Genomic DNA, 27,968 nt, shown 5'->3' with positions numbered 1-27,968 from the left:
TAAGTGGTAGAAGTCAGGCACTCACTGTACTAGCATATGTGTGTGCTGTGAAAAATGTGAATTCCATACTAGGGATCATTAGGAAAGGAGCTGAAAATAAAACTGCCACTATCACAACATTATACAACTCTATGGTACAATTGCACTTGGGTACCATGTACAGTTGTGGTTGCTTCACCTTGAAAAGAATATTGTAGAGTTGTTAAAAGTTACCAGAAAAAGTCAAGCAGAATGATCAAAGAGATAGAGCAAGTCCTAGGAGGAAAGGTTGCAGTATTTGGGCCTTTTTAGTTTCGAGAAAAGGAGAGTAAGAGGTGTCATGGTAGAAGTTTATAAAATTATGCATAGCAAGGAGAAAGTGGGTATGGAAACATTGTTCTCCCTCTCTTGTAATTCAGGGATATCCAATGGAGCTGAATGTTCTAAGATTCCTTTGTCTGTCTTGAAAATACTTTTTCACAAAATGCATAGTTAAACTGTAGCATTTGCTCCCACAATCTCACAGTGATAGCCACCAACATGGATAGTTTTAAGAGGGGATTGACAAATTTGTGGAGGATAAGGCAGGCCAATATATTTCTAAGTGCCTGTTGTGGAAAATTGCAGGAGGGTAGCGTGCTGTTGTGGGCTTCCCATGGGCATCTAGTTGGCTACTGTGAGAACAGGATGGCTGGACTAGATGGGCCACTGGCCTAACTGAGCCAGCTCTTCTCATGTGACAATGCTAATCTTCTCTGAACAATGGTATGTATCTCTCCATGCAGATGCCACACGAGTCAACAGTAGAGCACACTCATGTGGATATCAATGAGACAGAGTCACCTCTGGCCACCCGAAACCGCACATCAGTGGACTTCAAAGATTCTGACAAACGACACCAGCTGACCCGTTCTGTGAGTGAGATTAAACCACCCAACCTCTTCCCTCAAACTCCCCAAGAAATCACACATTGCCATGATGAGGATGATGATGAAGAAGAAGAGGAGGAGGAGGAGGAAGAGGAAGAAGAATAGAAATGAAATCTGAACACAACCTGCCAAAGCGTGGCTATAGCAGTGATTAGCAGGAACAGAATCCCACTAGTCCTGGGGTATGGGGTGGGGATGACAACAAAATTAACACTAATCAGAAACCCTTTATTCTTTACAGACTTATTCCAACTGTAAAGGATTTTGCACTGAGTGAGGGTAGGACCACATACAGATGCCTAACTGCGTTGCTTGCTCTACCTATAGAACATGGGAAGGAAGAGCTGCTTGTGGGTCCTTTGCTCCTCTTTCTTGTGCATTTCAAAACTGCCTCCAAGACATGGTTTGGAATTGGTGCAGTGAGCCTGCCATGGGTCCTGCAGCAATCACAGTAGCCCAATACCAGTTCCTCACAGCTGATACCCTTTGACCCTTTGGGGGGAAAGATGTATCCTAATATATAATACTGTATGCATGGAAATGGTGGCAATTCCAGGGTCAAATTGAACCCCATCAAGCACAAGTTTTGTTTTTGAAATGGTTTAATCCTCTAATCTCCTTCTAGTGCAGTTCTGCTTCTGCTCTTTCTGTTTGGGGCTGGTTCAAGAAAGACTATCATGCCACAAATTCTTGATCTGGCTGATAGCTAGTTCTTCTCTTGCTGAGATCCCAAAGCTTTTATCATCCCTAGTCTTGGCATGTGGTGCATGTATTATACGACCTTCAAATGGGTCCTTATGCCGTGTGCTTGTTCTACACTCTGAAATTATCTCTGCTAGTAAGAGATAATGTCATGCTGTATTTTGATTAGGTCTCAGTTAAAGATTAATACTGTATTTCTGTCTAACCCACAGTGATCAAGAGCTATACAGTTTGTGAAGAGAAAAGGTTTGTGTCACCTTTCCTAGCCTCTTCCTGTGGCTAACAATTTAGGCTCAAATTAGGAACAACAACCTGTAAGATGCAATGTTTCAGCTGGCAGCCGTTCTATTCTCTGATACGGAGTCATAGGAGATGGGGTATGTGTATATGCACAGGCCTAGAGCCTTCATGTAGAGGAAGAAGCCCCCTTCAGCAAAACATCCTTATTGCTGCCACTCTGTGTTACTGCCATTCCTGGAATGAAAATGGTTGAAGGGCTGATCCATATTGTTTGTAAATGGTTCTGAGGGCCTGGCATAGCATTCTGGCTGTAAGTGCAGGCTGTTAAGTTAAAGCACATTTTTCTCTTTCTTATTCATACAAGCAGGCAGTAAACTGTTTCCCAAGGTATAGAGTTCCTTACTTCTGTGCCACTGAAGTTTGAAAGACTGAATAGAGGCCCTATTTTGAAGTATTAGAAGTTTTATTTTGAATCACTTGATTGTAATTAGTTCTATTCCATTATTAAAATACGGTGAACTGTAAATCAGCAGGAGAAGCTGGTGCTCCTGTGATGGACCTGCAAACTAAATAAATCATGAGGTTTCATAATAAGCTGTTTTAATGTCTGTCTAACACTGACAAATCTACTTCTCCTAACTCTCCCTTCATACTGCTTGCCTAATACTTGTTATAGCAACTAGAAAACCCTGTATACAGCGTGGAATACAACGTGATTTATAATCTTCTCCCAACAATGATGGCTGGGAGGCAGACAGCAGCCTGACAGCATAGAATCTAGATATATGCATTAAATGTAGATATACTAGAGTAAGGTGATGCCATCAGAGTTGTATGGATAAGGTCCCCTGTCCAGAAAACGGGAGCAGAATTGGAGAGCATTAGTTAACTTGACAGTGGTCTAGCTGGTAACTCTATTAGTGATCTGGTGTTGAGCTGGATACATATTCGTAAGGAACAGCAAGAGTGAACTAGTGCTCTTCTCTTAATCAATACTGGAAGATATCCTGGCTATAGGCAAGAGATCAGTGTTCTCAGATGCCTACAAGTTCAGCCTTACAAATTCCACCCCCACAGCAGCCAGCCACAAGAACAAACATATGGCCTTTTCATAAATGAGTAAAAGGCCTCCCTACCTGAAACCAGCTTGGCCTTGGCTTTCCAAGCTAAGAAATAGGAAGGCTTTTTTCCTGCTTTTATCCTTCTGCTGAAGCTAGTGAAAATGGACAGAAAAATGAGCACCGACAAGTGAGAGATAAGTGAGGAAAAGAACTGGAAAGTCAAGAAGCAAAATTAGACCATGAGAAGAGGCATTTGCATACTACATCAGAACAATACCCTAGTTCTTACATTTGTATCAGCAAAATTTTATTGTGTCAATCTTCAATTTCTAGCAGCACTTTTAGGGGAAATTTGGAAACAAACTGTAAAAGGATTGCTGCTTTTCACAGAATTGGAGGAGACCCTGAGGGTCATTTAGTCCAACCCCATGAAGTGCAGAAATCTCAACTAGATCATATAAGAAAGATTGCCCTCCAACCTCTGCTTAAAACCCTGCAAGGAAGCTGAGTTCACCACCTCTTGTAGGAGTCTGTTCCACTGTTGAACAGCTGTTACTGTCAAAGTTCTTCCAGAATCTCCTTTCTTGTAACTTAAATCTATTGGTCCTAGCCTCCAGAGCAGGAGGAGAAAACAAGCTTTCTCCATGTGACAGCCCTTGAGATACTTGAAGACTGCTATCTCCTCTTAGTCTCCTCTTTACCAGGCTAAACATACCAAACTCCTTCAACTGCTTCTCATAAGGCTTTGTTTCCAGACCCTTGATCATCTAAGTTGCCCTCTGCACACAATCCAACTTAACATCCTTCGTAAACTGTGGTGCCCAAAACTGGACACAGTACTCCAGGTGTGGTCTGACCAAGGCAGAATACAGTAATACTATTACTTCCCTTGATCTGAACACTGTACTTCTGTTGATGCAGCCTAGAATAGCATTAGCCATTTTTGCTGCTGCATCAGTGTTGACTCATGTTAAGCTTGTGGTCTACTCAGACCCATAGATCCTTTTCACATGCACTACCAGCAATCCACGTGGTTGTGAGGATAAAAGGGGGAGATTATGTATGTATACCACTTCAATTTCCTTAGACAAGGAAGACAGAATACAAGTGTATTTTCAGGCTCTTGCAGAGGTGCCAAGCAAAGAGCCACACTTTCCCAAACACCACAAGAAAATTGAATTCATTTATGACTGTGCAGAAGGAGCACTTGGAACATCGCAAAGACTGTTGACTACATTTTACTTCTTAAGCATAACATTATTTATCTGGCCTCTTTGACCATCCTTCCTTTGCCTTATTTTTAAGTGATACTAACTGCCACTGCTGCCGCCTTTAACTTAAGTTTGTCAGCATACAATAATATTTGGGTCTGTGACATCAACTCCAGCTGAAACCCCTTCTGACTCCATTCTACCTCAAACATCTCCCTTCTTTGAGCTATGCCAGAGGGCCAAGACAGTGGCAATCCAAAACATGCTCAAAGAGTCTATGTATAAGACTAGTTTTATACATCTTTTGGAAACTGTTTGGTTGACTGAATACCACCGACTGTTTACTAATTTCTTAACGTGCCTTCCCAAATCCTGCTGCTATACTTGCATTCAGCGTATTAGGACCAAACTGTGGTAACGACCCTTCACCATATATTATGGAGAATATGCTTTTTCAAGTAGTGTACAGACTATGCTTTGCTATTCTTTCAAACAAAGTAAACAGCTCTACCAGACAAGATTGTAAGCCTGAGAGCAGGGACTATCTTATTACTAAATGCTATAAACAGCAGGAGTTGGCTTTTTTTGCATGAACAGTGTGGCAAAAAATACTGTGACCCATTGGTGGGGAATCTTTTTTAGTCCGATGCAAGAGGCACATTCCTTCATAGGCAGTCTTCTCAGAGGGCTATATGCCAGCAGTGGATGGGCAACAGGTGCAAGGCTTACATCCAATCATGAAGAAGTTATGCTATGCTGCCTTCATATTTTCCCCTTCCCCCAACCCCATTGTATGATTCCGCTGTTACTTCTCAGCTATCTCCCTGCATTCCCTTAGAGCACTCAGATTAGAAGAGTCAATAGATTGTTGTTTCGGCTAAGGGGGGGAGACACCTGAGAGTTACTCAAGAAATCACTGAGTATGCCACAACACTCACAAAGCAGGTTTTTGGTGTGTGCAGAAGTTTTTTTGCTGGTCTCTACTTAGCTACATTCTAGCTAATTAGTAGTACGAATCTCAAAAGTTTACATCTTCCTTCCACAAACAAGCCTATTTTACAAATAGATGCCAGGCATGTTCTCCCATATACACTCCTCTACCCAAAAGCAAACAAACAAAACCCATGTAAAATAAATAGAAACCATGCTAGTGTATATTTTGGATATGACACGTCAGGAATGAAACACTTGCACTGGTTATTCAAAGTTATTCAAGAAAAAATTAGTGCATATCCATCAGAATTCCTGCTCCCTACAACAGGAAAGTAAAATAGATAATCTACAAGACCATTGCTAACAATTAATAAAGTCAAACCAAACATAAGGAACACATCCTTTCAGGGCTCCTCTACTCAAAACTGCTAATTAAAAAAATAATAATGTCACCAATGCACACCCCCTTGTAAATAAAAGAAAGATGAAGTATGCATGTTAAAAATGAAAGTTAAACAAGAAAAATCATTTATCTAAAGGAAATAAACTGTTTCCCAATAAAATCACAAAAATATACAAATTAATGAGGTTCAAAATAAATAGAAGAAACTGGAAATCTGCAACACCACTTAAGTATTTATATACTCCAACAGGATATCAATTGGCTTATGAAATGTGTACATTTCATTTGTGCTTTTTCAGGGTTTATACAAACAGACAGTGTGGAATACTGTTGGCAGAATACTACAACTTTGGAAGAAATATGATACAATTTGACAAAGATCCCAGAAGAGAAATCTATAGAAGCTTTGGAATGCAGCAATATATGGAGACAGATTGTAAGGCCTTAAAAAGGCATAGGATAAGTACTGGGAAAATTGTGCAGCATACAAATATTTACTGTAAAGGAAAGCTTGGCTTGAGGCAAGATTCCAGGGTTCAGCTAATTCCCTTGGTCTGGTCTGACAGCAGAACAGAGAACTCTGTAGCCTTCCAGATACAATATATTTTGTTCACTATTGGAGCTCTTCCACACACTAAGCTTAAGCAGTATTTTATTGCTCTAAGAAATTAAGAGCTTCAAGTTTCAAGCCTCCAAACATCCTTCAACAGTTTGTGTAAACCTAAGTGTGTCACAGTTTATATCTTGATTTGATGGATTGCAGGTATGTCGTCCTGTCCAAGTCAGCAAGTTACAGTGAGCAGTAAGTTCTTTAGATAGAAATATTGGATGGTATTCAAAGTAGTACTAAGGAGATTGCTTCATCAATGCAAGCATTTCTGCTTGCCTGATGATCTCCCCCCAACCACATGTTGTTCGGGGGGGGGGGTGTCCCTCAAACACCCCCCCAACTATTTTGTTGAATCTGGTCCAATACCACCGCTTATTAACTTGCCCAGGCAGTTAAAACAAGTAACAGTAAGTAACAGTAGACTTCACCTAACTATGCACACCAGATAAACAAATTTGCTGAGAGTCCCTTGCAAAACTATAGTCTCTCAGATTGTCATAACACACCCTACCCTCTCACTGTGAGATGTACCAAAGGAGAGAAAATGGCCAAGATTTCAGTAACAAGCTACTACTCACAGTGACACCACATCTGAGAGCATCAGTACAATCCTGTATGCAGGAGCAAAGAAACAAGAGAAAGGTGGCAAAAACTCAAGAGACAGCTGCCACCACTTCCCATTTCATCCCAACATTTACAGAAGAATGACCCGAATTCCTGCATTCCTTATATCGTTATCTTCAGGGCTTGAGGCTTTTTGCGTAAACCTAGTTCTGTAAAAATGTACTCTAGAAGATTATCTGTGCTTCAAGCACTTTGCTGAAATGCTGGTGTTAGCAGCACTGTCAAAGCAGCTACACAGGCACTTCTGCAGAAAGAATTTCAGCCTCCAGCATTGTGACAAGGTAAAGAGGACAATCACTTGAGGCATAGGTGGGAAAGGGTTGGAGGAAGACTATGTGGATGTAGAATAACCTTGTGTAAAAGCAAAATGAAATATACTTCTGGGGATCCATTTCTTTGCAGGACAATGCCATTGCTAACTTGATTCATGCATGCATTTTAAGAAGCAACTGACTCACAAAACTACTGGCAGAAATTACAGTTGGTTAGGAGCCCAATTCAATGGCATATAATGAAGTCCATAGAAAGAAAAAAACAAACAAGTCTGCAAATCACCAGGGATAGGGAACATGTGGCCTTCAAGATGTTGTTAAATGTTCATCAGCCCCAGTCACCATTGCAAATGATGGGAGTCTAACAACACCTGAATCCCATTGGTGTTGCAGACTATCCATGTGGCTGCTCATAATAAAAGACCTCAGTTGGAATAAGCCCAGGAGTGGGGAGAAGCTATATGAGGCTCATCATGTGCACATTCCAGGAGAAGGTAAGAAGAGAACCACAGTAGAAAAATGATAGGAGAAGGGGATGCAGTTCCGTGTGCCAGAATAAACAAACACCTATTTACCAGTTACTAAAGTTGTCCAAGTAGGATGTGGTGTTTTGAAGAACCCAGAAAGTGCTTTATCCCAGAGAGCAGGCATTCCTGAAAGCAGAGCATCAAGCAAATTGTTTTTAATCTATAAATTGGATTTCACCAGAAGAATTAAGTGGCTCGTTCATTTAGCTGGTCAAAATTATTTCAGACCTTTGCTCAAAAGACAAAAACTTGTTTTCAAAGAATTTGAAGCTCATTTTATCACAGCAGACCAAGGCACAGAGCAAACTATTCCACAGTGTTGTGAGTATCCTGCCAACTGGACATCAGAGCTAACAGAATAAAGCAATTATTATAGTCAAGTGCAACCACTCAGACTAGCTACTGTTCCTGTGCTCTTCAGTTCAATCAAGCCATGCCTGACACCAGAGAACTCTTCAGATAAAAAACAAACAAATCTCCTTCATATGTTGACTGAGTATGTGAGGCAAATGCAATCATGTCTTGATGTGCCGGCTAGCTACGCCCCACTGGCACCCACATATAAGCATTAGACGGAAAGGGTTCTAGACATCTATAGCTTTAGGTGTATAATTCTCTTCTGAACAAATGTTCCAGGGGATAAATCAAAATACCCAGTCATGAGGAAGACTGCATATATATGGACAGCTTTCAGATTAATGCTGTATACATGACCATTGCAGGGTGTGGGCATTAAGTGAATTGGAATTAGGTTTATTTTGTCTGCACAACCCTCAGGTAACTAGCATATGGCATAACAATGCTAAATGCCCATGGAGTATTATCTGCAAGCCACCACCTCTCTGTCTTATTTCACACAAGAGCCACTGTGTGACAACTGCTTGAAATTACATGGCATGTTGTTTCAAACCCTCCATGTGGTGGGTTCTTCATGTTCAGTGGTGTACTATGTAGTTAATTATAACCTACAGCAGTGCTTTATAGCAGCATGCAGACAAACCATGTGGTCAGTGCACAAATGCATCTCACCACATGGCAGACACAAGTTTAGAGCATTCTCCATGCAGGAGGTCTTGTATGTGAGGTGGCACCCAATCGTACCTCAGCACCTTCTCCAATGCAATGACAGCAAAAGCAGAACACTTAATGCTCAGAGATCACATGGAGCCAAAGTTACTAAAGTAGAGCAAAACCGTTGTCTAGGTGACATTCGGGCAGACCCAATGACAATACATTTGTTTCCCTGGATTCCCCAATAAAGGTTCTGTCAACTTGCAATAGCCAAGTCCTGACTGAATGACATAGTCAAGATCTTTATTGCATGGAAGCATCAGGTACATTATCACACATTTCCTGCCAATTAAAATATCAAGAGCTCCCTCTAGTGTTAGGCTGTGGCAAAGATTGGTGAGGGCATGGGAGAGGATGGGAAACAGGTAAACTCTTGCCACTTTCTCCATTCACCTGAAAGGGTCAAATAACTATATTTTTATCTGGATGCAATTCATAGATACCTAGGCATGAAGGTGCATTTAAAAAGAAAACTAGATAGGAAAAACAGGAAACATTAATGAATAATGTCAAACCCATTAAGAACCACTAACCACGTTGCACGTTACTTACCAGGAATTAACAGCTTCTCAGTGCATGGTCCTGAATCACTCGCATTTGTCTCCAACCTCCCTGGTGCAACAAACCATGAGCCTTGATTTATTGTGACGTGCAAATGTTGGCTTACTTTCATGGTTTATTTGTTTGGGAGAAATCAAACCTCAAGTGCTAGTTCACATGTCCAAGACTTCTGGTTATTGCTCCTGAGTGGGGTGCAGCAAAATGGGAGCGATTCAGCAGCAATCACCAGCACATTGCTTGTTCTTGGTGGGGCATAAAACATGGCTTCCTATGACATGTAACGGAGCCCATTCGTGCAAAGACACATTTTGCATAGGGTACCCAGCACTTCAATTCTGCACTACAAATTCCTTCCCCAAATCATGACCTCTGCCACTTGGGACACTTCTCCAGTAATCCTCAGGATTACCTTTGGGACTTGGGAAAACAAATCTGCGAAGTGAATTGTACATTTTATTACTTCCATCTTCATTTGTTCAGCCTGAGCTCCAGCCATACTTTTTGATTAGTGCTTACATATTCTAATGGGTCTGAGCTTTTTGGCTGGGCAGTTAAAGGTGGAAGAGTTCTCTGCAAATCCTAGGCCTCCTTGAGATAGCGAGCTTGGAAAAGGAGGAGGAAGTGCTACCTCCCTTGCTCCATCAGTTTACATGCTGTCTGGGCCAATGACACAACTCTTGTATTTGAAGACATAACAGTTATCAAGAACAAATTCTCTCTTTAGTAAGGCTTGGCAACACACAGGTACAAGGTCTCCAATTCACAACAAAGAGTACAAAATTAATTCAGACATTTAAAATATTGTCAAAAACCTCACCTCAAAATAAATTTCGTGTAAAAGCTGCATCTAATTTCACATTAGAACATGAAGATTGAATGGCTGCTACCAGCTACTAAATTGCTGACTACACTTGACAAAAGAAACAGAAACAGTGAAAGCAGGGTTCTTTCCAAGGTCACTTTCTCAAGTAATGCAAATAACATATTCCCCCACAAATGTACCTGTAAAAGCCAGTGAAACAGTTGTTCTAAAATATAACATGAGAAGCACAATTTTTAAATAAGATAAATAATATTTCTAGATCCATGAAGATGATCACTTGTCAGAAAGCAGAGGACAACTGCTATGTAGATGTTGACACCAAGGAACAGAGTTTCATAATGCTGTACAAATTAAGAGGCATATTTGAACTGAGAACAACTTCCTATACCTTGACATGGGCTGGTGACCTTTAATTCACATGGCCTGGCCCTCATTTTTTCCTGTACTACAAAATGTTCAGGGAGAGATGTTGCCCTCCAACTTCTAGGCCGGGGTGCGGAACGTGGGGGTCTCCAGATGTTACTGGACTACAGCTCCTATTATCCCTGACCACTGAGCTTTCTGACTGAGGCTGATGGGGAAGTCTCCCCCACCCAAACAACATCTGGATGACCATGGGTTTTCTACCCCTGGGCTAGGCTATGGAAGATTGCCTTTACCCTGCAAGCTTTGTATGGTTTATATTAGGCCTAATTAATAATAATTACATGAATTTAAGATAAGCACTGAACCCTTTTAAGAAAACTAGTAAAGCCAATCATGATAAGCCAGGAAAATTAATTTGGGTCAGCACCAATGTGGTTGTAGAATCCAACATGTGTTATAGGGAATAAAACATTTTGCAAGACAAAGAGCTGCTGCTTGAAATGCAGAAACAAGAGCAATTGAGAATCCCATTCTTGATCAAGAACATTCTCCACTTCCCATCTGTTGAAGTGTGCTGGCTATAATGACATCATTTCATTCAAAAATTTGAGTTTATCTTTGTTCTACTGCTTTGGCAGGAAGCATAACACTTTGTGGGTTCTTTGTCTCAGAGGCCTGCCTGCCTTCCTTAAAGCTGGCTGTAAAGAGCAGCATGAATAAAACAACTACTTTTAAAAAGATGTATGCTAATAAATTAAAAGGTCCAAATTTTCTAATTATACTGAATGTCATAACTCTTCACTTAGGCTCTTCATAAAGAACTGATAGGCTTAATGGGGATTTGGGGTGGGGTGGGGTAAACTAAATTTCCTCCTTACCATTCCTCTTTTTATGAGCAACCGTGGAACAAAGCAAGTATTCGCCTTACGCAGACTAAATTGCTGAATAAGAAACTTTCCCAAAAATAGAATGAAATATTTGTCTCCGTAAACTCATCCAGGAAGGTATCGGAGGGGTAAAGGGGGGGGAGGGGGCATACCTCTCCCCAGAGCATTTCCCTAAGGGGAATTCCATAAGTGGGGACTTCACATTAAGCTCATCCCAGCATGCACAAAACTACTTCTGCGTCACAGAATCGGAGGCATCCCTATCACCCAGGATTCTGGCAAAGCAGAAATAATGGGGGTGGAGCAGAAGAAGGGGGGAAATCGAGTAACGGAGTCTGGAAGTCAGCTCAGAGACTGTTGTGCAGAACAGGCCCATTCAGCAACCAATTAATATTGTTTTCACAGTCATATTTCTTATAAGCAAGAAGAACAGACAAAAGGCAACCCAGAGTCACAATGATGTCAAGGCAGGTTGTTCAAATTCAGAGAACCCCTAAAGGAACAGTCCTCCAAATACTCCCACAGTAAATATCAGTGTCCTGAGGTGTGGGAGCTGAGAATGTCCTGAAGGCATTCCTGGTCCATCTTCCATGCCCAACCACTGTCCCATAGAGCTTATTTAAAACAGTAGGTTAAAAGGGTGGCTCCTAAAAGGGAGAACCAGTAGAAGAATAGGAAAGCTTTCAGATGTGCCTCTCCAATACCTTCACTGAAACAGACACCATCATGGCCACACATACCATCAAATATAGGTTGATTTTATACGGAAAAGCTTTTGTTATAGGGAATAAAACATTTTGCCAAACCTAAAACAGGACAGCATTCATAGTGAAGTGCATCTTGCAGGAAGCAAAACTTTGGGACGATTTACTTTGGCTCTCAAGCGTAGCAGCGTAACAGCAGCATCACATAAAAGGTTTGAAGTCACTGGTGGACTAACATCTCTTACATTCTATCCTGCTTATATTATGTCCTCTCAAAGTAAGGAGCACATTGACTATGATGGCGCCCCATACTCTGAAAACATAAACAAGTTAAAGTACGTACTCAGCTCAGGGGAGGTGGTAGGGATTGCTATCATTACTCCCCCATAATAAATAAAAACTATGTAATTCTCCGGGGGAAATTATTACCTCTGAAAAATCAATCATCTTCATATGGCACACACATCATTTTCTGACATTTATGAACTCTAAAACATGGCCTTTGGGGGAAAAAATTTTACATTCACAACCCCAAAATACCTCCTTCCTTAAAGGTTAGACAAGGGAGAATACCACCTTTTCCCCAGTCTCCCAATTGAGATATGCCAGAAATTATTTAAGTTTCATTCATTCTTTGTTCTTTAGAAAACAAATACATTCTAGTACCAGTCTCTCATTTCAACAAGGGGAAAACAGAACAATATGGGGAAAATGGGAGTACTGGAGCAAATTCAAGAACAATACAAAAGAACTTAACTGGGAAGGTCCTGCAACACTTAAAACTGCAAAATACTTCTTTTTTAAAAAAAACAACAAAAAAACCCATGATCTCTCTTTTGAAAAAATAAAACGCAGCTTTAGGTTTAAACTGTTGCATACATTAGAAGGATCATCAATACAGCTGGAAAAATAAACGTGATTCTACTCCACTAGGAAGAATTTTGCCATTCACCCCAGAAGGGTGGCTCACCGTTCCCAAGTTTTGCTTCAGTGTTGGTTGCTTTTCCCTCTTGCATCCACCTCTCACTCTGAGCTCCTTGTTCTTGCTTCTTTTTCTGCCCTCAGGATCAGCTTAAAGTCTTTGGTCTCAGAGCACTGGATGCAGCACAGCTTAATAAGCACATACTAATGGTGTTTGCAGTCAGGTAGAAGGCAAGGGGAAGGAATGAGGCCTGGTCCTGATGAAGATAAGGGTTGGGATGGAGGGCAGAGGAAGAGGAAGATGCTATGTGTCAGCTCCTAGATGGCGCCTTCACTGTGCATACTGTGGTTGGACTTGTTGTGAGTTACACAGTTCTGTTCGTTCAGAAGATTTGCCGTCTCATCCGGCAAACCATCATGCAGTTCTGTAAGAGTCAGTTCTATTTTAGTGGTTTCACTGTCCGAGGACTGAGGTGTTTTATCCATCCGGGATGCCATTAGGGCATTTTGGTACTGCTGCCTTGAGATCTATGCCAAGCACATGAAAGATACAAAGTCCATAATTAAATTAATATTTGTTGATACAGAGAACAACTGTATCTACTGTAATGTACAGTAATATCTACTGTAATGTTTTCATACATCTCAGCCCAACCCGACTTGTCCTTGTTACTTCAAAATCAAGTGTAGCAACAGTAAATTGTTTCATAATGCATAAGAACAGTATAGATATGTTTGACAGGATGCATTTTCTAAAAGGCTCCAAGTAATCCAATCCCCCTAGTTCATAGTGCTTACTATGCAGTTTTTAAGAGACTCGTCTTCATTTTAGCCAGGGTCTCCAGTAAGTGGCACAGAAGTATTCGGAAACAAGAAGTGAGCAATAATTCTCATATAAACAGAGCTCAAAGTTTATCACTCTAAATTAAATCAATGAGTTGCATCTGAATCTTTATACTATATGACAAATTACCACCTGAAATGACCTCATTTACAAAAATGCCCATTTCACACATAATGCTCAGCCTAACAAAAATTAAGTGAGTAAAAGCTGTGGCTATTTAACTCCTCACCTGGTCCTGCTGCTGTTGCCAGGAGGCTTGTCTCATTCCAGACAAAACATGAGCTGTAGGCAAGATTTGTGGCTTGTTTGCAGGAGACAAGCCATGAGCATGGGATCAGACATAGTACTAAACCAAACCAAGGCTTAGCTCTGGTTGGCATGGCAGCAGAAGGACCAGGACAAGAGCAAAGTGGACACAAATTTTAATGTGAGTTACCCAGACAGTTGTGCGATCACACTTAGCCCTGGTGCACACATAACACTAAGGCAAGCCACGGTTAAGTGCGAGGAAAACAACAAGTTCTTATTAACTTATTGAATTTGGATGCTGGGGATGGCAAGGTAAAGACAGCAAGGAGATTCTTTATCCTATCAATTTATTGAGTAATACGATTTTTAAAAAACTGGTGAATTTGGTCAATTTAGTATTCTGTGGACAGCAGCCATTCTAGAGCTATTTTCTGCATTATATATGTGATGTTTTGAACATTTTAAAATGCTATTATTGTTATTACAGTGGTACCTCGGGTTACATACGCTTCAGGTTACAGACACTTCAGGTTACAGACTCTGCTAACCCAGAAATAGTACCTCAGGTTAAGAACTTTGCTTCAGGATGAGAACAGAAATCGTGCGGTGGTGGCAGCGGGAGGCCCCATTAGCTAAAGTGGTGCTTCAGGTTAAGAACTGTTTCAGGTTAAGAACGGACCTCCAGAACGAATTAAGTTCTTAACCTGAGGTACCACTGTATTAAGCTATTATTATTATTATTAAGCTATTATTATTATTATGTAAGAGTGGCTAGGGAAACCCAGGCAGATGGGCAGGGTATAAATAATAAATTAGTAGTAGTAGAAGTAGACACATTTTATGTTCCTTTGCATGGATGTGGTCTGCAAAATTCTACCGTATTTACTCAAGTCTAATGTGCCATCAAATCTAATGCACATCTTAATTTTCAAAACCTTGAAACCAAAAAAAGTATTTGCTGGCGAATGTAAATTTGCCATCAAATCTAATGTACACCTTAATTTTTGCAACATAACTTGGCCTAAAAAGGTGAGCATTAGATTCGAGTAAATACAGTAATTGCCGAGAATAGATTCCTTGGGGAGCTTTCATTAAACAAATGCATACAAGCAATCTAAATTATACTGCAGTACAAAAACACCTATTTATGGAACCCCCTTTTTCAGTGGCCCCTCCCCCCACCCCATTTGGGGAATGCTCTCTTGAGGGAAGCTTGCTTAGTGCCAATGCTGTCAGTTTTTCAGCACTAGGCAAAGGCATTTGGTCCTTGAGATGGTTTGGTTTATTCACTATTATAGTTTTGGTGGTTGGATGGGGAAGGATATTATCCTTGTTATTTTATTACTGAGTATGAACACTATTAGTATTTTTTCATGATTTGATGTTTGTTGCATTTTTGTATTTTACCTATTTTCTTAGTTGCTTTGAGACATTTTTGTTGCAAAGAGCAACAAATTGAATAAATACATGCAGGTTCTGCACAATGTATTCCCAGGAAATCATTAGGAGAGTGTTTGCATAATGAGCTGATGATTTCCATTATTTCCTATGGGAACATTTCTATACTGTGATCCCTCTCCTCCTGCTGCCATGAAATGGCTGCAACCAAACAGCAAAAGAGAGACAAAGGAAAAACTTATTTGTCCAATCTCTCTGCTGTCTGATTTGTCCCTTCCCTCCCTGTGATTTCCCTCCCCCCTCCCCCTCCCCATTATTTCTGTCCAAAAATGGCTGCTGCTGACCAGCAAAGCACAAACAAGGGGAAGTGAGCAAACTGACTGTTAGGATATCTGAATCTGCACTGTGTATAGTGAGGTTTGGGTATAAATCTTTGTGTTCAGATTAAGTGATTTTTTTTGCTGAATGAGCGAGCAGATACTGGGACCTGCGTCTACACATTGTTGAACATTTTTGAGAGAGGGCCACAATCCATAAATACTAGATACTGAGATGAATACAGAGTTTCTCTTTTACTTGGGGGATAAGAACAAGCTGGAGCAGCACAATATCAAAGAATCTATGTATTTGAAAGAGCCTTAAGTTGCATTTGCTCCATTAGCATGTTCTGGAGAAATGAGAAGTGAACAGATGTCCTTATTCATTTGTGTAATATTCCCTAGGCTATGCAGCACTACCTCTCTCAACTCTAATATGCATGTTTGTTGGCTTCCATCTGTCTCGAGCAATAATGGAGTGGGGGCCTCTGGGGGTGGTCAAACTGCTGGATTAGCAGGACCAGAGTGATCTCCTGGGGGTCCTGGGCAGTGTGTGTGGAGGTCGTGGGCTTCCTAGATGACAAGACCCCCTCTCGTGAAGGCAAACTAATTGATGCTACATCTCAGAATATGAATGGGACATGCATTTAGATGGGTGCCATTAGAACATAAAAAATTGAAGCCTATCAATTCATTCAAGATCTCAAATTCATAGCTGCCCAAAGTCAATTAACAATGTATTATATAATTTAAAAGCACATGTGAAACATCAGAAGCTCCAAAAAATCAACAGCTGCTGAACTTTAGAATGGAAATACATATTAAGATGCATACATATTAATTCCCAATTGTGTGATGAATGTGGGCAGGGAGCATGTGACTGCTGACCCTTCTTTATAACAGCATCCACATGTCATTCATGAGCAAATACAGTTGAGGAATATGCCTTGGGTAGGGTGCAGAATAGATCCTCCCTGGGAGAGGTGGAATAATATGGTACCTCACAATGAAGGGGAAAAAAGAAGAGTTTCAGCAGTCCAAAACAGCTCCTGCCAAATTCTGAATGCTTTATCAAAGTAGCATTAGGACCAGTTGGCAACTATTGGCTATGGGCAGCCAACCAACCAAAAATATATTTTGCTGGTAGAAGATAGTTAACCATTCCCCCTTTTCCTACCTTGACATATTGAATGTCTGAGATAGCTCTCACTGAGTAGTCTGGAACATAAACTTGAAGAAATGAGTTCAACTGGTTGTTGCTATTTCCTATCGTTGGTGTCACCGCATCAATGCGATCCCCTCTGTTAAGAGAGTCTGAATGATTCAAGCCACAAGGACGAGGTGGTGACTTGTTTTCAGCTGGGGAAAAAGGAAAGGAAAAGATGCTTCAGAAAAAATCTTATCTTATGAGACTCACATCTATTCATGCAGATCCATGTTAAATTTTCCTATTGAAACAGCTTTTGCTAGAGCTATAATACTGCAGTGTACACTTTCAAACAGATCTCACTACTAAAATCCCAACTCTGAGGTTTCTTATCTTCAGACCCATTACAGGTGACTTTATATAGAGGCCGATTGAGACATAGCAATTCTGTTCTGGTACCTATAATAAGTAGCGTATCCTAATTTACAATCAAGAATCAAAGAGATTGCGGCAATAGGGCCAAAGACCAAGAAGAAGTCAATTAAAGAGGATAATATTAAAGTCTGACCAGATAAAAAAATAGTTTTCACTTTACAAGGGTCTAAGAAAAGTGCAGCTTTCATTTCAATTCAATTATAGCCAGTTGCAAATTAATAGCATACTACAAAAGACTCATAACACATTGTATTTAATACCACTTCTCAAACCTTTTTCTTTAGCCAATTATGACCATTCCCTGACATTTCCCATCTTATGTTTTGAAAATACATGAAGGAAGGTGTTTAGTAAATAGGCACAGTTACACATTTCTGTACAGTGGAATAGATTTGAAGCTTTGCAGATGCCAGTTTCTTCTGCTATGTTCCAACATCTTAAACATCTGAATATTCCCATGTTACAACAAACCTGTGGAAATTTTAACTATTTCCCTATACACATTTTAAGAATATTATATCAGAAGTGTAACACTGAACAGTTTCTACAAACCTATATGCTCACACAAAGATGATTTCAAGGCACCATTGTGTAATATTGTGAACAGGCAGCAAACAAGGTGGTGGTAGGTATTCCAGGAATTTTTTAACACACAAACAGAGCACAGTACGAAAGACTGCTATTGTGCTGGCCATGCAGCAAGACTGCTTTATTTAAGAACAAGGAGTCCGAGTTGTAATGTTTCTGGGCCCAACAGAAGGCACCAACAATATTTATGAAAGAAGCCAAAACTAGAAACAACCAATTCAGATGTTCAAAATACTGAGCATCACTGAGCTATCAAGCAAAAGCTCCTCTTGTAACCTTTTCCAAACTAAGGTCCCATCTAGCCTGTGCATTACAGTATTAATCAGAACAATTGTGTTTATTTGCAGAATAGCCAGTTCATGTAGCAATGAAAATAAACAAGTGGCTGCAGCAAGGAATGCATATATGATAAAAGGAGGTGAAGAAGGCAAGGAGAAATATCCAAGCTCTATCACATTTATGCCACAACAGCTCAGTGTCTAAAAATACCATTATGTGGGGATCCTTCATTTCCTTCCAACAGCATGCAATAATACAAATTAAGTACATTTATTTCTGCCACCAATAATATAGACAATTTCCTTCTCCCACTTTGATACCCTATGCTGATCAGATAAATGTTAATTAATGGAAACAATTCAAGCTGATCATGGCGTATTTAATTCGAATAATGGGCCTTCTAAACCTACTTGGTTTCACTTGCATGGAATGAACATGGTTTCCTGAAAAATAACAGCTGGTCCACAAATCTAGGTATCAGCACCCTAAAGCAAGGGCTGATTAAAGTACCATATTTTTCGCCCTATAAGGCGCACCGGCCCATAGGACGCACCTAGTTTTCAGGGGGGGGGGGGAATCAAGGAAAAAAATATGACACACACCCCCCGCAGCTCTGAGAGCAGCGGACAGGCTGCACGCAGCCTGTGCGCTACTCCAAGACCTTCTCCCTGCTTTTGCGGGAGGTGGCAGAATTCCCCCACCTCCCGCGAAAGCCCACAGGAGCCGCGCGTGACTCCTGCGGGCTTTTCGACCAGGAGGGAGAAGGGACTGAAATGGCCAGTCAGTCCCTTGTCCCTCCTCGGGGAAAAGCCCCCAAGAGCGGCACGCTCTTTAAAGGGTGCACGGCTCCTGCGGGCTTTTCTACGAGGTGGGGGGATTTCCTTCCCCATAGAAAAGCCAGCAGAAGCCGCACAGCCTTTAAAGAGCACAGCTTCTGGGTGCTTTTGCGGGAGGTGGGGGAATTCCCCCATCTCCCGCAAAAGCCCACAGGAGGGAGAAGGGACTGACTCAGCCAGTCAGTCCCTTCTCCCTCCTTTGGGAAAAGCCACCGAGAGCTGCGCACTCTTTAAAGGCTGTGCGGCTCCTGCAAGCTTTTCGACCCAGCTTGTGGGGCTGGCGATGGGGGGAAGCGCTGCTTTCCCCCACCGCCAGCCTCCAAACCAGGTCGGAGAGTAGCGTGAAGGCGTCACGCGCCTTCCCACTGCCACCCGATCCTCTGGGGCTGGCGATGGGGGGAAGCGCTGCTTTCCCCCACCGCCAGCCTCAAAGAACAGACTCTCCTGGCTTCAGCGAAAGCAATGCGAAGCCTCCGGAGTGCAGGCTTCGGAGGCTTCGCGTTGCTATCGCTGAAGCCAAGGAGCCTGCATTCGCCCCATAGGACGCACACACATTTCCCCTTCATTTTTGGAGGGGAAACAGTGCGTCCTAAGGGGCGAAAAATACAGTAGTTTAGAGCAGGGGTTGCCAAACAGTGATCTGAGGACCACCAGTGATCCACAAGCTACATTCAGGTGGTTCACAGTGGTGTGTGTGATAAAATACAATTAAAAACCATAAGATGTCTGGTGCAGCACATATCAATTGCTACAATAGGCAGAAAAGTTATTCAGTGGCCTGCCAAGACAATAAGCAGTTTTCAAGTAGTCAGTGAGAAAAATAAGTTTGGGAACCACTAGCTTGAGCACTGAGGTCAATACTTATTCCACTTCATGACTGCCTGCCTCAAACATGCTTTATGTTTAAGCATGCTAATCTACTTAAAGACAGCAAGACTTGAAAAGCTAATACTGTTGAAGTTGAAAATGTGTCTAATTATAATTTCAAGGCAGTATACTAAACACAGGTGTGGGGGTACTAAATCCTCAAATGACTGCAAGACAAACAGCAGGCAATTAAAACCTGCAGTGAGATTCTCCTTGTAGTTTGTAAAGCAAAAAATCAGGAGGTAAGAAGACAGGAAGTATATTTGAAAAATAAGCAAAACAAACACACATTTTTTCCTCCTCCTGATTAATTACAAAAAGAAAATTGTCAATATTGGTGGAAATGGGTTCCTCCAAAGAATAAACTATACAGAAGCTTTAACTGCACTATCAAGGCAGAGCACATGATTTTAATTATCTCAAGAGTCAAATACATCTAACAAATATATAATTCAAAATATTCACTTTCTTAATTGTTATCCTTGACAGATGTTATATAAATCTCATATTTTTATAAAGAAACCCATACCCTCAATCTCTCTGTACACAAATCTAAGGATACATAGCAATGAGAATTTTACTTACAAACATTGTGCAATTTAAATCTGTTCTGCTGTAACTTAAAGCCATTCATTTCTTTATCCTTCACTCAGTCCTGGTTATAGTTGTACTTCTCCCCCTTCTTCATGACTGTGTTTTAGCTATTGGGCAATTGCTATCACCTGTGCTGCTTTCTAGGCAACACACCCATCTCCCATTAGAAGCATGACACACAGAATGAATACAGAGTTAGTGCAGAATGGGGGGCGGGGGAATCTAAAACAAATGACAATATTGTAAATATCAAAATCAGTTGTTTTCAAAACTAAGGTCGATGCCTAGTGTCGAATTTGAGGAAGCTTTGAGCAAAGAAAGATAGTAGCTGGAATTACCAACTTTTCACTTGCTGCTTCTCTGTCCTTGCTGCTGCCTACGCCTGCACCTTATCCCGACCCCCAATTGTATTTACCAGACCAGGCAATGCATTGGGGGCAGCATGCCTCTGGCAGATCAGCTTCTGGGGCAGTAAAAATGGCAGTCGCTGCTGCAGCATCTATAGGCCCCAGCATTTGTCTCAGCATTCAGAGTGGTGCTGCTGGGTCTGCTACAAGGTCTCTCATGTTCTTAGCCAACTACTAAAGTTTTAAAGGTGAAAGAATTGGAATGAAAATTCTTCATCTATGTATTATTAAATACCAATAAGCATGAAGTTGTACCCCAAAGGTTACAAAGGTCGAGCAAGAGGAAAGCAGATCAAGCAACCAATTTCCCCCCTGGTCTTCTCCCCCTCTACAGCCCCCTGGACCCCCCTAAAACCCACCTCAGAGGGCAACTGTTTCTATTGAAAAATATTGTTTTAGGAGATGTGAAAGCCTGAAGAAACAAAGCCAGCACTTTGCTGCTCATGTTCAAACCACTGACCGTAGCACAAAGATGGCATAAAAGTGGCATATAGGCAGGACTATAACATTTAGACAGATTAAATTAACAATATTTAATTAAAAGGTGTCATTAATTGAGCAAGTTATTTTTTTAAAAAAGACTGTTGAACATATTTACTAGACGAACTTACAAAATCTATGGGTAGAAGGCACAATCTTAAAAAAAACAAAACCTAGTCCCCCTTTTCCTCACACATCAGGAAATGTCACTTCCAAGATGGTGCCTGCTATAACATAGAATCATAGAATTGGAAGGGACCACAAGGGTCATCTAGTCCAGCCCCCTGCAATGCAGGAATATGCAGCTGTCCCATATGGGATCAAACCTGCAACCCTGGCATAATCAGCACCACACTCTAATCAACTGGGCTCCAGGCTAGCTAACAACTAACATGTAGGAACATCGTGGGCCATAAGTACTGTTTTATTCATATGCAAATTAATGTAAATGTAAATGATTTCATTTACTGACATATGATTAATCAACTAAAATTTCTTTGAATATATAGGAGAGAAAACCTTCAGGACCCACAACTGCAGGGAGCATAGCTGCAACCTGAAATTCATATCAACTATGTGGAAGAGCCCATCAGGCCCAAGAGCCTCTCAAACAGTACTGCTGGCTAAGACAGATAGGGATACACCAGGCCTGGTGCTGTGAAGAAAGCACATCAAGACCACAGCTGCTCCTATCAAAGTGACTGAATAAATTCAAGTCAGATTGGATTTCTTCCCCAGGTTGGAGCTGCAATACTATGTAATTCCTTCCATTCTATAAGGAAGTGAGAGGTCAAATTCCTACTAGTTATATAGGAACAGAAAAATCTGGACGATTCTGTAGACATGCATTATGTAAAATATTTTAGGACTCTTTTTGGGGGGAGGGGGATGGATGCCCATTCAAACGGGTTACAATATAAAGCAGAGAAACTGAGGAAAAAAATGTTTTAAACTAGAAACAACAAAACAACACTCGTCATATAATTTAAAAGAGCCCCTAAAAATCATATTTCAACCAACCAGCCAGTAACGCATCATGCCTTGAAGGCCGGTTGAAAGAGATAAGGCTTTCAAGGCCTTCTAAAAACCCTGTAGTGTGATGATGTCAGTCCAAGAGAATGGAATTCCAAATCTTTGGGCCACCACAGAGAAAAACTTCTCCCTGGCCACTGACCTTTCAGCTCTAATGGGAAGACACACCAGAAGAGATCCCAAAGCAGATCTTTAAAGTGTGGGCAAGATGGTACAGGAACCTGCAGCTGGGTACAAACAATTTAGGACTTTTAAAGGTCAAAACCAGCACCTTAAATTGAGCCTTGAAACATTGGGAATCAGTACAACTAATATAATTAAGCTGTCACAGACACCAACTGTCTAGACCCTTGTAGGATTCTTGGACCAGAAGAAGTTTCTGAACCATCTTTAAAGGCAACCCCATGTAGAGCACATTGCAGGCGTCTAGTCTGGACTTGACCAGAGCATGGATCACTGGGGCAAAGCCACCTCCTCTAGATGGGGTGGAGCTGAATCTTGGGGAAAACTCTCCTGGCCGCTGACACCACCATTACTAATTACCACTGTGCACTTTCAAAAACCTCAAGGTGTTCTGAGACAATAAAGGGTGTTATATTGCTGAACAAAACTGGATTCCAATTTGCAGAACTCTGTCTTGGTAAAAATTCATTTTGCTCACCTTCCAAAATGCCTACCTTTGCACAACCAATACAGAAAGACAATCACAATACAGAAAGATAATCTTAGCTTCTACCTCATAGATGATCACTATTAATACAGAGAAGGGGACTGTATCACATTGAGCGAGACAAGGTAGATCCCAAGGAATTGGTCCTTCATTATTGAAGGCTGTTATGTCTCTAATCAGGCTGGTTGTCCTGCTTCTTGGGAAGCATCTCTGCTGTGACTGAAGTGGTATGTTGTACAGGATTAGGAGATGCTTAGAGAAAGGTGGTTTGGGGATTTGGAAGTTCTTTGAGTGCCCCAAAGTCCACTTCAGTTATGATGCCTTAGAAGCCAGACACAACTGGAAGAACTAGATGCTGACATGTTTGAGACTGAGAGTGGCAGACGCTGGTGAAATGTCAGCAGGCATCTTGGGAGGCCTGGAAGCCTTAACAAGGAAACACCTGGAGAAGGGGAACAAGAGAAGGCTGCAGGAGTTGGAACTTGGAAGGTCAGAGCAACTTCCACTGGTAGCATGGATAGGGGTTGCTTGCCTCAAACAACAATACCTGTAGCTGCAAAAGCATGTTTCCACATGATGAATTGGAATTCTCTAGCTATTTAAGAAGGTTTTTGACCGGGCTTGCAGACATGGCCTGTATGACAGACTGAGGATCAGATTAGACATGTTTATCATGTTATTTCCTTCACAAATACCCAGTACATGGGTGTGGGATAGTGGGTCATACTGGGATGGAGGGTCCTTTAACCCTTTGCCCCCGCTGTGATCCTAGGTTGGATTGGTCTTCGCTTTACCTGCTATTAATAATGGAAGGAAAGCCCCCTTTGGAGCCCATGGGGGATGATGTGGGGTGTGTAGATATTGAACGCAGTGGGGGTGGGTTAAATGCTCCCTTTCCTCATCTCATGGTTCTGATCAAGCCTGGGGTCTCCTGTGTGAGCTATTTGTGAAAGAAAAAACAACTATACAAAGGCAATAGTCACATCTAGTTTGGCCCATACCTGACTCTTTTTGTAGAGTGCCTTACTTGTCAGAGGTGGCTGTGGAAAGGACTGGCAAAGACATCTTTCAGAGCCCTTTACAAAGGAGATCTCTGTCTCCTGTGTGCAATCAGAAAGAAACTGGGCAGGGAGTGATCTCCTTCAACAATATCTTTAATTGTTGTTTTAATTGTTGTTAATTGTTGCTTTAAAAAGTCTTCAATGTTAGCAGTCAAGGAAAGCTTCTCCATGACTGACTATATTATGTGGACTTCCCACAGGCATCTGGTTGGCCACTGGGAGAGCAGGATGCTGGACTAGATGGGCCACTGGCCTGATCCAGCAAACTCTTCTTACGTTCTTATAAAAGAAGCACTGATTTTTGTTTCGGTGTCCTTTTGCTATTAACTAATCGCAAACATAAGCTCAAGCACCTACCTGTCAGGCATGATCTTGCCTGCATTTCTCCAACAAAATGGGCATCTGGTAAATGCAAGCTGTTGCTGATTCAATAGAGGGTAAGTGCAGTGACAAAAGGGTGAAGAAGAAACGTGCAAGTTTACCTGGAGTACCTGCTGCTAATAATTCTGTTCTGCTGACAACAAAGGTACGAGACAGGGACAAGGGAACTAGACGAAGGAGGGAAAGAAAAAAAAAACAGATGAGGTCAGGATCAATGAGGGTGCTGGTATCTATAATCAACAGGAGAGAGGATCAGTTGACACATAATAGAGAACTGAAATACAATTCAAAATTAGAGGGGAAAATAAAGGGGTAGAAAATAATGAAGGGACATAAAGCAATGAAAAGCTGATCAGAAACTTACTCAAATAGTACAAGAAATCAGGAGTTGTGCAACTATACCTGTTCCCTGTTTATTAACCATAAACATATGAACAGCTTTTCATTTAGGAACGATAGTTCATTAGTCCTCTTGGGGACCCAGCACTTACTAACAATGATATAAAGCAATGTTTTAGTGATATGTTGTTTGTTTGTTTGTTAGACTGTACACAACTCAGATATTTTTTTGAAATATTAATCAGTATGTTAATGCTTTTAAATAAAACTATATGACAAAAAATAAGGTGTGTGTAGCACAAGGCGTCTAGATGTGTAATATAAAGTAGTAGTTTTTTCACAAGCTTATCCATTTTGATCGTATGTTATAAAATGCAATGGTAAGTCCAGCTCATCCCACTGCTTTAGTCAACATGGGCCTCATAAAATTCAAAGCACCACATTGCCATCATTTTTTCCAGACAAGAACAACGTTTCGTTCTGTAAAGTCTTTTGGCTGTCATCAAAGACAGCTGTTGCAGAGTGAGCTGCAACTTTCATTTCTTACAACTATGAATTCCTTTAAGATTTCATCCTATTCCAGGCATTCTGAAAGATATCAGGCATCAAGACAGTATAGAGATTGAAATGGTTTAATAGGAAAATAGAGCAGCAATACAACAAGGATCAGCAGCACACCTCCTCCAAGATGTAAAAGGCATTGCTCTGGAGAAGTGATTATTGCAAGCGAAAGGCTCAAATGGCATCTGGAAGAGGGATTATTCCCTCAAATGCAGAAACATGGAAAGACGTGGGTGAGAATGCAGCACCAGCATGCGATACTAAATCAATCTGAAATGGAACATATTGCAAGAGCAATACTTTCTTTTCCAGTAGAACAGTTGCATAAGAGCAATGCAACAGAAGAAACCAGGGCTTGTCTCACCTTGTCTACCTTCAGAGGCTGGGAAACCCTCTGGAGCAGATTGAGGGGGCACTCAGAAGACAGGAGAGGGGAGAAGAGAAACTGGAAGTCCCACTGTGCAAGTAGATTTCTGTTACACAAGTGGGCAGACACCACTTGGATTTTGCCCTATACAGTGGTACCTCGGTTTTCGAACAGCTTAGTTCACAAACAACTTGGAATTTGAGCACCACAAACCCAGAAGTAGGTGTTCCGCTTTGTGAATTTTTAATTTTTTTTTTGAATCTGAACTGTTCCGTTTTGAGTGTTACACTCCTTTTTCAGTGCCACACTTCCGCTTTGAGTGCCCCCACTCCTGCCTGCACGGGAGTAGAAGCAGAATCAGGGCAGCTCAGCTGGGGAGCGCAAAGCCTCCGCTTCCCAGCAAAGACATCCCCACCCCCACTCCTGCTTGCACAGGAGTAGGAGCTGGATCGGGGCTGCTCACCTGGAGAGGTGCAGGCTCCTTCACACTTTTACACTAAGGAGTGTGTGGCTGTGTTAATGAAGATGATGATGATGATGATAGTAATAATAATAATAATAATTTATTTATACCCCGCCCATCTGGCTGGGTTTCCTCAGCAACTCTGGGCAGCGTCCCACAAAATATTAAAATACAATAGTCCTTCAGATATTAAAAGCTTCCCTAAAAAGGGCTGCCTTCAGAGTAGAGAAGTTTAAAGGAGTATAGGGTAGCAATGCGGAGACAGCCCGACAGCTGCCTCAGGAGCAGTTTAGGGGCTCTCAGATGCAGCTACTGGGCTGCCTCCACCTTCACCACCCCAGCAATTCTTCTGCCTGGCTGCCTTCAGGTGGTGCAGGGGCTCTGATGCTGAGCTGGGGGCTCCTTTAATCTTCTCCCTTGAGGAGAAGGAGCCCCCAGCTGTGATCTTTCAGCTGGGAAGCAGAGGCTTCCCACTCCCCAGCTGAGCTGCCCAATCCAGCTCCTACTCGCATGCAAGCAGGAGCAGGGGTGTGGATCTCTCAGCTGGGGTGGAGGCTTCGCGCTCCCCTGAGCATTTAAAATTAAAAATGAAACTATCCACAAAATAACAAAGCCAACAAACTTGCAACTCATGAAAAAGCAGCAGCAGAACAAAATGGAAAAAAGCAAACAAACTGCAAATGAATCAAAATCACAAGAAAACATAAAACAACACTGACCCTAACCCTAATTCTAATCCTTACCCTAACACTAACCCAATCCTAATCCAGAAATGGTCTTGTTAGATATTAAAATTCATGTTAAATTGCTGTTTTAGAGGTTGTTTTTAAAAGTCTGGAAAGGATTAATCCATTTTGCATTACTTTCTATGGGAAAGCGCGCCTTCGTTTTGGAAAGCTTTGGTTTTAGAACCGACTTCTGGAATGGATTAAGTTTGAGAACCAAGGTACCACTGTAACTCTAGGCAGTTGTAAATATGTATCTTAGCAGAAATACAAATAAATCACTACAGCTACTGTACACCTTAGCCTACAGAAAGTATGTGTTGTCTCCCACAGATGAAACGCATAGCAAGTACTCTAAAACAAAGCAAGTTTTCCAACAGGGAACAGGCATAGACATGCTCACCTAATCCCAGTGGAGGCTGATCCATTTGGGCCAAAGGGGCACTGGCCCTCCAAACTCAGTCTGCCTTCATCCAGCCCCCACTGGCTGGCCTTCTTACTTATAATTTATATACTTTTATATTGCACGTCATCTTCCTCCTCCTTGGGATCAACACTGCCCTTGCAGAACTCAGCAGGGAGAGGCATGGGACAAAACTAGAATTACTTGGCTCTGCCCAACATTGGCTCCACCTACTGTTCCATCTCCCTATCTTCCAGCCACCACTGCATAATTCCACAGCATGGTGGAGAAAAGCTTTATTATAAAGACAAATATGAACTAATCAAACTCTGGCAAAGGCCTTCTGACAATCTGAACTTCAGAAAATCTGAAGTTCTGTTACCCAGGAAGTTTTCATTAACCAATGCGACAGTCATTCCACTAGGCTGCATAACAAAGGGAGAGAAGTAAAAAAAAGTGCTGTTGCACTCTTGTTGAGAGATCAGCTGCCTGTGGCTCTCCCCGGCTGTCACCAAGCAGTCATTCCATCAGGCTACCTGAACTGTTCTCATCCCAGCTGCTATATGAACTGTAACAGTGCCCAAGTGTTTTTATCCTTGTTCCTTTCCCCCTTGTCTGTCATGTCTTTCAGATTGTAAGTCTGAGGGTAGGGACGATCTTTCTGATTTTGAAAATGAGTTGGGAGCCTTTCTGGTGAAAAA

The 27,968-nt window shown here is 41.6% G+C and overlaps 2 protein-coding genes across 17 annotated transcripts in view; one reads left to right on the top strand and one right to left on the bottom strand.

Annotated features, from left to right (window-relative positions):
* NT5C2 (5'-nucleotidase, cytosolic II) overlaps nucleotides 1–24,718 on the top strand; it is an 82,538-nt gene extending 57,820 nt beyond the window's left edge. For 9 of the 15 annotated variants that reach the window (XM_083441542.1, XM_083441544.1, XM_083441554.1 and 6 more), the window contains one exon: nucleotides 765–2,444. In XM_083441542.1, the coding sequence (XP_083297668.1) occupies nucleotides 765–1,013 (249 nt within the window). In that variant the 3' untranslated portion in view covers nucleotides 1,014–2,444. Of the gene's footprint in view, nucleotides 1–764; nucleotides 2,445–5,757; nucleotides 6,091–21,774 lie in introns of those variants that run through there. The other 6 variants (XM_083441552.1, XM_083441553.1, XR_014511646.1 and 3 more) reach the window with 6 other exon arrangements.
* CNNM2 (cyclin and CBS domain divalent metal cation transport mediator 2) overlaps nucleotides 9,825–27,968 on the bottom strand; it is a 123,935-nt gene continuing 105,791 nt past the window's right edge. Inside the window, exons 6-8 of one of the 2 annotated variants that reach the window (XM_083441530.1) lie at nucleotides 24,511–24,576; nucleotides 16,810–16,991; nucleotides 9,825–13,352 (exon numbers count right to left, since the gene is read on the bottom strand). In XM_083441530.1, the coding sequence (XP_083297656.1) occupies nucleotides 13,143–13,352; nucleotides 16,810–16,991; nucleotides 24,511–24,576 (458 nt within the window). In that variant the 3' untranslated portion in view covers nucleotides 9,825–13,142. The remainder of the gene's footprint in view (nucleotides 13,353–16,809; nucleotides 16,992–24,510; nucleotides 24,577–27,968) is intronic. The other variant, XM_083441528.1, reaches the window with a different exon arrangement.

The sequence above is a fragment of the Podarcis tiliguerta genome (assembly GCF_965153285.1).
Source record: "Podarcis tiliguerta genome assembly, chromosome: 5".
Classification (NCBI taxonomy): Eukaryota; Metazoa; Chordata; class Lepidosauria; order Squamata; family Lacertidae; genus Podarcis; species Podarcis tiliguerta.
This window is presented reverse-complemented; position numbering and strand designations above follow the sequence as displayed.